At 38.4% G+C, this 10,810-nt stretch overlaps 1 protein-coding gene across 3 annotated transcripts in view; it reads right to left on the reverse strand.

Moving 5' to 3' along the window:
• Positions 1–10,785, reverse strand: part of CENPP (centromere protein P) — a 167,612-nt gene extending 156,827 nt beyond the window's left edge. Inside the window, exons 1-5 of one of the 3 annotated variants that reach the window (XM_081934919.1) lie at positions 10,664–10,785; positions 9,067–9,218; positions 7,705–7,859; positions 6,395–6,486; positions 3,815–3,903 (exon numbers count right to left, since the gene is read on the reverse strand). In XM_081934919.1, the coding sequence (XP_081791045.1) occupies positions 3,815–3,903; positions 6,395–6,486; positions 7,705–7,859; positions 9,067–9,203 (473 nt within the window). In that variant the 5' untranslated portion in view covers positions 9,204–9,218; positions 10,664–10,785. Of the gene's footprint in view, positions 1–3,814; positions 3,904–6,394; positions 6,487–7,704; positions 7,860–9,066; positions 9,219–10,117; positions 10,460–10,663 lie in introns of those variants that run through there. The other 2 variants (XM_081934918.1, XM_081934917.1) reach the window with 2 other exon arrangements.
• Positions 10,786–10,810: the final 25 nt, after the last annotated feature.

A 10,810-nucleotide genomic window follows, 5' to 3' on the forward strand; every position in this document is an offset into this window, starting at 1 on the left:
AAACCTTTTGCGAACTCCGGCATCTTTCTAAGAACACGGAAACTGGCATGCCCCAATCTTCTGTGCCACTTGTGAATACACCTGGAATGCAAAGGTTTACCAGTTAGTGAATTCTCAACATTAACAGTTTCATGAGGACCCTCAGGCTTGCTTTGAGCAACCTGTTTCTGTTTTCTCTGTTTGTTGGCTTTAGGAGCCTTTGGCACAGTAACGTTTTCTCTCTCTGGAACAACTCTCTCTGGGTTCACGTTGTGCCTTTTTGGAGTTTGCATACTTGCCTGTGCTTGCCCTTTAGGCTTTGGCTTTAAGTAATAAACACCACCAATCAGCATGGTTTCAGCAACAATATCACCATCTTTAACTAAGTAACTTGCTTTTTCGAGGTGGTGAACCTGGAACTTTAAATCTCTAGACAAGTGACTTTGACTAAGCAAATTACTGGTTGCTGAAGGTATGTAATAAACATCAGGGATGTGTGTATCGAGCTCTTCAATGTAAACAGTTCCTTTTCCCATAACCTTGCAAGTGTGGTTGGTGAAGGAATACAGTTCTCGATACTCGGGCTCTGGTTCGCCCATCTCTGTGAAAAGTTCCCTTCTGTGGGTAACGTGCACAGCTGCTCCACTATCTAAAGTCCACAAAAGACGTCTGTCGAACTTTGGATCAGGTTGTGGAACGTTGGTTATGGCCAGTGGCACAAGTGGAGCTTGTGAATCACGCCTTGGACCACGACGGCCTTGTCTTCCGCCTCTACCTCTGCCTCTGGAATCTGTTCCTCTGGGCTGGTACGTGGCGGGAGCTGGAACTCGTTGGGGACAATCCCGGGTGTCATGTCCCACACGGTTGCAGGTGTAGCATTTTGGCATCCTTGGAGCGTAGCCTCTTCCTCGGAAGGGACGTCTGGCTGGAGCCTTTGATGCTGGAGGTCGTTGCAGATATGTTGTAGCTAACCTGATAGCTTCGTCTTCCACTAAAAGTCTGCAAACGTGGTTAACTGTGCGTTGAGCAATAGGCACGTAGTTAATCTTTGCAACAGCATCTTTCCATTCATAATTCAATGAGTTAATGATGATGCTAATCATTTGGATATCATCGATTACATGGCCATTTTGTCTCAATTCACTTCTCATTCTTTTCAGTTTGGTCAAATGTCCACCAATTCGTTCACCAGGTTTCAACTTCGAACCATGGAACTCAGACATGAGCAAACATGAGGATTCAATTGAAACGGGCCTGTAGCAATCTTCCAAAATAGCCCATATTTCTTGGGCAGTTGCATCAGGTGGAAAGATACCTTGGATCTCAATTTCCATTGACATGAGTAAAGTCGTGATTGCTCTGTTTTCGAGGTCTCTCATTACAGGTGTCCAGGGTTGAGGGGGAGGATTAAAAACCATGGAATGTGTGCCTTCTCTTCGAAGCAAGAGCACAATTTCACTGACCCAGGCTTTATAATTCTCTCCTGACTCCTTTAATTTGGACTCACCAGTCAAGGGGGTGACTGTGAATACCTGCTGAGGAACAATTTGTTGATCTGGTTGCAAAACTGGTTGTTGAACCAGGGGATGCTGGGGTTGCATCATTGGCCTTTGCGTGGCAACATCAAATTGGCTTCCTCGAATTCGCCTTTGGCTTTGCCTTTTTCCATCTAGGGAGGATTCAACGCCGCCAGGGGGTGTTGAAGACTTAACCTTTGGAGGCAAAGTTTTGGCTTCTAAAGGGCTCATAGCCAGATCTCTAAAAATCTGGTCCAACTGCTTCATCTTTTGCTCTAATGATTTTTCTCCGCCAGCAGATGGCAGTGCAGCCTCACTTTTTGGCTGCAGTCATCTATACGTATGCGGAAGTTCAGTTGACTCAAAGGGACCACGTGACCTCGGTGACGTGTACATGTCTCTTTGTTCTAATTGACCAATGAACTCTGTGGGGTGTGTCTTAGGCTGTTGTTTTGAAGACAAGATGGCGTCCTCAGACATTTTGGGAGTGGGGGAGCTCCTCCTACTTCACTTTATTTCGTTAAAGCACTTTCTCACGTCCCTAGCATATTTTTCGAAACGTTCTATTTGATCAAGATAGCTTTGCATTTCTTGCTCATCATCTGGGGAGATTTCATAGACTTTGCTTTCTGCGTGGGAGGATTTTTTTTGTGCCGGCAGTTGCCATTCATCAATTGTTTGATAATCTGCGAGGGTCTGGGAATGGAGTGGCTCTGGCAGAGTGGGAAGTTTTGGCTTGGCCCCCAAAAATTCATAATCTCCTGGAGATATTTTAGAAGGAGGAACCACTGACCTCGTTTTGTGGATGTCACGTCCTGTAGCTCCTTCCCCCACATCTGGCTCGGCACTTTGTTGCTCCTGGAATACGTTTGAAGGTTCTTGCTTCTCTGTGTCCGAGGGAGCCTCCTTGTCAGAGGAAGCTGATCCATCTGTGCTCGCCCCATCTTTCTTTTTCTTTTTCTCCGACATTGCTAATTAGGCTTAGTCGGTTATCTTAAGGTAGCGCGAAGAGAAAATACAGCCATAAATTGTAGCCATTTCAGCTGCCAAGTTGTCGACCAACCTCTGCAACCAAGGTGTCAGGGGGAAAAAAACGCCTGATATCTGAGATCAATGGACCGTGGCTGATTCCCTTCCGCATATCTTTTGAGATATTAAGAAAAATAAAATAAAAGCCTTTGACAAGTATATTCTAATTAATAAACAAACTTTAATAATAAAATAATAAAAGTAAATGAAACAGAAATAACTAATGGTTACATTTTGATAATGAAAGCTTCGGTTGCCAAGTTCTGTTTTGGCAGCCAAACAAAGAAAAAAGGAATTTTGGAATGTGTAACCGCATGCGCAATAAATCACTTTCAGATAAGAACTTTTTGTTTTATGACCTGCGCAATAAAGCTTTCTTAGTTTAACTCTTGAGTGTCAGTTTAGGCAGTTCAGGCCTAGCAAACTTTTTAACATCGTGACAAGACCAACAATCAAGTAAACAATTCTCCATTCAAGAAACTGCTACAGAAGCCAAAACAAGCAGCCCAGTCAAAGAATCTCTAACTCACCCACCCACTCCCCAACACTGACAGGCAAGCCACTAGAATATAAGCTGACAGCAAACAGCACTCCTTACTAGCACTGATGATATTACCTAGTTTGAGTAATGAAATGTTGACAAGAAAAAAACTCAGAGAGCACCAAAGACTACTCACGTCAACCCTGAGCTAGAAATATTCTCCTTTAAAAGTATGATAAGAAGAACATAGATTAAAGGAGGAATAAAGAGAAATATATTGATTACAAATATATAACTCTAGAATGAAAGAACCTGTTAGCATGTGCCTACTCTAATAAGATTTGCTTAATCTTTAACTTCTGCAAAAGGCTGAAAGAAAGGAAAAAGAAGAGAACGGCGCAGAATCTAAGGAAGAAAAGCAAAAACTGGATGTAATGATTAATGTTTAAAGAAGACTGGCATGATCAAACTAAGTCTACTCTTCAGTTGGCTTCTCACCATGGACCATTAGGAAAAAAATCTTATCTAACGCTAAATGGATTGTCTCAAAAAGACGTAGTATATGCGTAGAAAGGTTAGGTTGGTGTTTGATTGCTAAATATTTCTGATGGTCACATTTTGTATATTTTTTGTATGTTGCCCAGAATCCTGGCTTAATAAATCTTATAAATAAAAAATAACTGCCAACTGCACTGCTTTTCAGTGCATGCAAGAAATTTAAATCTCTTTTTCCCACAACATAATTTCCCTATGATTATTCCCCACCTACCCACCTAAGTAGCAACATGTCAAATAATTGAAATCTCACCTTGACACAAGGTTGCTTAAATCACAGTGCATGTCGCATTCTGTTATAATATTAAGGTCAGTTACTAGAGCTGAAGCATTTCTGTTCATCTGGGGAAAAATAGTTTATTAGTAAAAAAGTGAAGAACAAATCAAATTTATGAATAAACCAATCAGAGAGTCACAGCTTACTTAATACTGTATTTAAATATAAATGTTATGAGAAACTTCAAATGAGCTTGAGATTTAAATGTTCCCCAAAATAACAGCCAATTGGTAGAGTATGATCAAGTTGATTATGACAAAGCAACAAAGAGCTTCTGAGAATGCACCCAGATGTATTTATTTATAAAATTTATTGGCTGTCCATTTTATCATAGGAAAACTGTGGGCAGCTTAGTCTTAAATACACACACACACACACTCATACACACACTCATACAATGTTGTGTGTATACAATAAAAACATAAACAATTAAAATCAACATCAAAACAAAAGGGGAGGGGCAGAGCAGGGCGGGAAAGGAGGGATCAGTTGTTACTCGATCAACAACCTTCACTGTGCTGTGTTTATGCATTCTCAAATATACACATTTTCAAGCTCTTGAAAGGATTTTAAAATCTGAAAACTCATGGTCCAAAAAGTAGGTGCAGGAAGGAAAATAACTAAACTTATGTGATGTTTGTAGATATTTGACCATGTTTTGCAAGGTGGGGAGGCACATTATTTTCTTTTTCTTAAACTTTCTTTTTATTATTAAAAGCACATTGTGAATTTATAATGCAATTTTTGGAATTCATATTTAGATATTTTGTGTACTGTATTCTCAAGTTTAATTTTCCAGAGTTTATTTTATGGGATGTATTAAACTCAATCAGGACCCTACTTTATTATTTCATCAAAATATGATAGAATGTGGCATTTGCAAAGAATTGTATTTAACATTTAGATTTTAAAGTATATTGAATCTAAATGCCTATTTAATTTATGAATCCAGCATGTTTAGTAGTCATTTCCATACTTTATATTGTCAAGTTTCTAATTACCAGACAACAAGAACAGGCAATTAACTCAGGATTATTGTTGCTAAAATCAATCTTAAGAAAGCACTGGGGACTCTATCAGAAAACTCCTTTTGTCCACGTGGTTTACCTATTGTTCAGTAAAGAAAAATGTAAGCCTACAATAGGTCATGTCACTTTTCCTAGAAACTTTTCCTAGAAACAAAACTTACCAGTGGTACAATATTTTAGATATAGACACTTGAATACAATAGTTAATATTGAGATGTCATCTTATGATTGAAGGGGCAGATTGCCAAAGATGATTTAACTTGCTTTATATACAAGCAGTCCTCAACTTATGACTATTTAATAAAGATTGCAAAATTAGGACAGTCTCAGAAAAAAAGTTTTATAACCTGTACTTGCACTTATGACTTGCATCACCCCCATAGTAACGTGTTTGCAATTTAGGTGCTTGGCAACCAGTTCACATTTATGACCAGTTGCAGCATCCTGCAGTCACATGATTGTGATGTGCTACAAAAATGGTTGTGAAATTGGGTCTGGCCACATGGTCACTTGACTCACAATTATCAATGACTGCCTGTATGTATCTTCAAAGCCGTTCAAAGATTTTATTATGTATATACCTGTATTCCATTCCAAAGATTTAAAAAACTAAAGCAATTAAAAATTAAAACAAGTGGATCCTTTAGAAAAAACAGGGAAACGGAAGAAAAGGAAATACAAAACATTTCAAAATGCCAAGACTTTTCATAGATGTTCATGTACTGTAGATACATATTGGAGCCTGGGCAGTGCTTCAGATTCAAAGGAAAAAGGATGTTGGATTACAAGCATGCAAACGTTTCCTATTGGCCACTTGGTAATCCAAACACATCTTTTTCTGGGATCATGCTGCCACTACGGAAGGCAGCTCTGCAAGCCTAAGAAGAAATGCCACCTACTGGCAATTTAGATTTAGTCCTTCCTTGTTTATCAATTTAGCTTGTTTCTAAGAAATCAAGCATAAGAATACATTTCTAACTGAAGTATTATTAGAACTTACTTTTGTGTGCGTTTCCAAAACAAACAGAATACATTTAAGCTGTAAGTTTTGGCAAAATTGTATCTTTCTGCAGAATTTCAGGTTCTGTTTCTTCCATTAACTTTTTCCTATCAAGATAACTGTTTGAAAAATTATACAGTTAAAATAATTAGGAAATGTATGTCCTCATCTTTCTCTTTCTTCTTCAACTGTTTATCCTGCTATGTTATGTATTTAACCACATGAAGATTCGGCTTACATTAATCCAATGTAAATAGTATTAATTCTCAATCAACTATAAAGTACAAAGTTTGGAATAAAGTATTATGTGGTATCCCAAAATTACGCATTAGTACAGAAATACAATATTTTAATACATATATCATCAGCATAAAATTATTAGCCTTTTCAGAAAAATAAATCAACGTATCAAAATTACACTAACAACCATGGGTAGCTTCACAAGAGATGTCACAAATTAAGTTTGTTATACTAGTTATTGAAGCTTAGTAAAATGCTCTATTTTATTTTAAAAACATCTTCCATTACCTGATTTTCTTCCGTGAGTTTAAATTCCAGCTGAAATGAGATTGACTGACACTTTCCTGACACCTTATAATTTTGAATAGTTTTAGATCCACCTGTAATAAAGAATATTAAAATACACAATCAACTTCAATCATACTTGTTCTTTATGGACCAATAACATTTCAAAGCTAACCGTATTTAATATAAGATACATAGTCAGTTCATTAATGCAGCAGTCTGTCTAAAATACAAATAGGCAGTGTGATGACTCTGGGCAACAATGTGGCTAAAGAAACGTTTTTTTAAAAAAATTAAATTAGGGAAGTTTTCAGACTGCAAACTATAACTTCCACCAACTTTACAAAATACCTCTGGCATTTTAGACAATGAAAATGACACATAGCTCAACTTGACTACTTTCTCTGGAAAGATGTCTGCTTGCTTAAAAAAAATACAAAGTTTATTGGTAGAGAACACCAGTGACTACAGGCAGGGAGCAACCTCACAGATTTGCCTTCTGTACCATAGACTGTTCTGTGAATTAAGCGAGGTCCCTTTAGCAAACATGTTCTCAAAAGTCCAAGTAAATCTACTTGAACAGAGCTTGGTTGTAAATATTCTGTTTTCTGGGAAAGGTGGTAAAACCGGTGGTGGTCTCAACACTCCACAGCTACTTTTATAATGCTGATTAACTGCACCCATTTCAGTTGGACTTTTGGTTGAGAAATGGTACGGGGCATGCTTGTATCACCTTGGCAAATGAAACCAGATTGGTGAATGCAACCCAGCCTAGCTCTTGCAGTTTTCACTCCTCCTTCCTCTGACCAGGTGTGAGAATGTACTTGGTTCCCAAGAGAAAGTATTTTATTTTGGTTACAAAACCCCAGCTATCTGTAATCCCACCTCCCTATCCAGTAATGGAAATTCAATTTTTTTTACTACCGGTTCTGTGGGCGTGGCATGGTGGGCGTGGCATGACTTGGTGGGCGTGGCAGGGGAAGGTTACTGCAAAATCCCCATTCCCTCCCGATCAGCTAGGACTTGGGAGGCAGGGCTAGTCAGAGGTGGTAGTTACCGGTTCTCTGAAATACTTAAAATTTCTGCTACCAGTTCTCCAGAACTGGTCAGAACCTGCTGAATACCACCTCTGTCCCTATCCCTCAGCTCCAGAATGGCAACACTGAAGCTCCAAGGTGGTTTCAGACAGATCAGCTCCAGGGTTGACAATGGCAAAATCAATATTTGAGATTAGGAATATGATGTTGAATCAAAATAATGTATGAAGTGTGAAAAAAAGTATATAATACTGTGACAATCATTAAAATACCTACTTTTTTCCACAAGTTTACGTGAATAATGTGTAAAGAAAATGCCTGTAAATTTCATTATAAATGAGAGATCAGCTTCCAATAAGTGGAGTTCAGTTTCCTGTTCTGGAGATTTGGATTGCTTCAGTTCTTCTTCAGGTTTTTTTCTAAGTAATTTCCTAGAGTAAGAAAAACTGTTATCAGCTAGATCCGAATGAGAAACCTCTAGTACATTGGCATAGAAACTATGTTAATGAACAAACATTTTTATTTTTCCAGATTTTTTATCTGTGTGAGAAAACCAAAAGAAACATGAATGGGCCTAGGACTGAACAAGAGATGTATTTTTTATATTACAAGTAGATGATGCACCATGTAACTTACAGCTCTTTCAATGCCCCAACAAGTACAACAATTATTCTCTTTATATATTTTTGAGAGGTCAAGTATGTTCCAGTTAAGGCCAAAACTCTTGCAAAACCCCTATGCAGAATATAATCAACTCATCTATCAATTTTTACTAAATGAGATTACTCAGTCCAAATGTTTGGGAATATTAATGCAGGTGTACTAAATGAAGCTCTCTGTGGATTTAATTAAGGTTGAGGAATGGAATGCTCTATTTAAATTCTTACTAAAGTTGTTTTAACCCATAAGAGATCTAGTCTCTCTAAATATGGATTCTTCAGAGGACGTGAAGTTTAATAAAAATTATTGCACAATGGGTTTTGTCCTATCCTGATTTAGGAAACCAATTTAGCCAATCAACTTTGTAGTATCAAATCATTAGGTATTTTGGTCAACTTCTGATATCTAAACATCACAGAACTCTTATGCTATTATGCTATAATTTTTAATGTTCCAAAATCCCAAATTTAAAAAGACTCCTTATATTTCGTAGATGGAACAATCTAACTGCTGGCCTACCTTTTATGCAAAAGGAATGGGGTTTTTTATGCAGAAGACTTTATGCAAAATTGTATTTTTATGTTGATTAATTTAATAAACCCTCTTAAAATTTCTCAGCTTATTGAACACAATTATCTACAATATTTTGAATATCAAGATTTTAATATAATAATCATAGGAAAATTCTTAGTAATTGCAAGCCAAATACATGGTAGCACCTACCTTGGACAACAATAAGATCTAGATGGAGTTGACTCAATTCGCCTTTTGTTGATTCAGCAGACCTTGCTGTTTCCTAGGCATTTTGGTCAAGAGGGTAGGCTAACCATATTAGCCATATATTTTTATCATTGAGAGGTGTCATTTAACACCATATTGCTTTAATTGTTGGGTCTTAATCTTTGTAGTCTGCCCAGTGTCACATCAGAGATGGGTATCCATGTACATTATTTAAATAAACAAACAAAAATTACTTACATGATCTCCATTATTTCTGCCTCAGTATATGCCATTGACTGGTGTTGAAAATGTTCATATTCTTCTGTTAGCATTTTAATTTCTTCTTCCAAAGATTTAATTTCATCTTCGCAGGCCTGAAGTTCATTGCTATTCATTTTTCAGAAAACTTCCTAAAGAGAAAAAACTAATATAAATACAGCATTTAGGAAACTTTCTTTCTCCCCTTTTCCTAACTTAAAGATTTCAGTTTGTCTCCATTAGTCTGCCAAAAATAAAGAAGCAGTATTATTATTAGCTTTCTTGGAAGATTAATGTAGATTAATCTAGTTTAATGAAAAGAAGGACTAGAGGTGACATGATAGCAGTGTTCCAATATCTCAGGGGCTACCACAAAGAAGAGGGAGTCAAGCTATTCTCCAAAGCACCTGAGGGTAGGACAAGAAGCAATGGGTGGAAACTAATCAAGGAGAGAAGCAACCTGGAACTAAGGAGAAATTTCCTGACAGTTAGAACAATTAATCAGTGGAACAACTTGCCTCCAGAAGTTGCAAATGCTCCAACACTTAAAGCTTTTAAGAAGAGATTGAATAACCACTTGTCTGAAGTGATGTAGGCTTTTCCTGCCTAAGCAGGAGGTTAGACTAGAAGGTCCCTTCCAACTCTGTTATTCTATTCTATTTTATTTTCTATTCTATGACGTGGAAAGCTATACTTGAAGTACCATTAACAATTTATAACTATTCTAGGAATCACTGGGTTTTAAAATATGAATTGTAATACTTTACGCCAGAAGCAAAAGGGTGATTCATATAAAATATAATGCAGGAGAGTTTTCATTAGGGCAGTCTGTGTTTGCTGGACCACGACTTCCAACTCCACAACTGAAAAGCAGACTTTTCAAAAACAGTCAGAGATGTGATGCCAGTAACCTAGTCGCCTAAGCCTAGGGGTCCTGCAGGAAAAAACAGTTGGGAGTTTGGGGGGAAAGAGGAAAAAGAGAAGAACACTCCGCAACACTTATGCGAAGAAAGGCCTGAAAGCAAAACAACCCGCAGCGTGTTATGCTCACACACTACAGTACCTTCCCCGGACCAGACCCCGCCGGTCGTCCTCGAAGACCCGCCGACCAAGCTAATCGAAAGCCACACTCTCCCTCTTGCGCCGCTTCGAATGAGCCGCCAAAGCAAGCCGTCTCGGGCGCTACTATTCTGCAGAATACAGAAGGGGGGGGAGACGGAGAAAGACAAGGGAGGCTTCGATACTGAACCGGTGGCACGTCTTCTCTTTTTCTGGGTGACTTTACATTAAGTTTTACACTACTCGGCCACAAAGCATTTCTGCAGCGCAGCATAATGGGCCTAGAAACACTTTCCTCCACTTCAAATCTCCCATTTTAGCTCTATTCGATAGTTCGATCCAACTGTGCCGGGGGGGGGGGGGGGAGGAGAGGGGGGAGGAGAGGGGGGAGGATCCGACTAGGAAAAGGAGAACATAGAGCTTCAAAATATTGAAGAGTGACTTAACATCTGAACTTCCGCTAAAAAATATACTCACAGATCCACGCATTTGTACAAATTGGAGACTCGGGTTGGATGGAAAAGCGTATTGCGCCTACCTGAACTTATCGCCGCCGTCCATTAACACTTCAGAGTTTCTCCGCCTTGCGTCTTTTTCAAGAGAAACCCAAATCTAATAGAATAGCCGCTTTCGATACGCTAAGCTAATGTGGACTTCAACTCCCAGAATTCCCCAGGTAGCATGG

This window comes from Natrix helvetica, assembly GCF_964273705.1.
Source record: "Natrix helvetica genome assembly, chromosome: 1".
NCBI classification, from domain to species: Eukaryota; Metazoa; Chordata; class Lepidosauria; order Squamata; family Natricidae; genus Natrix; species Natrix helvetica.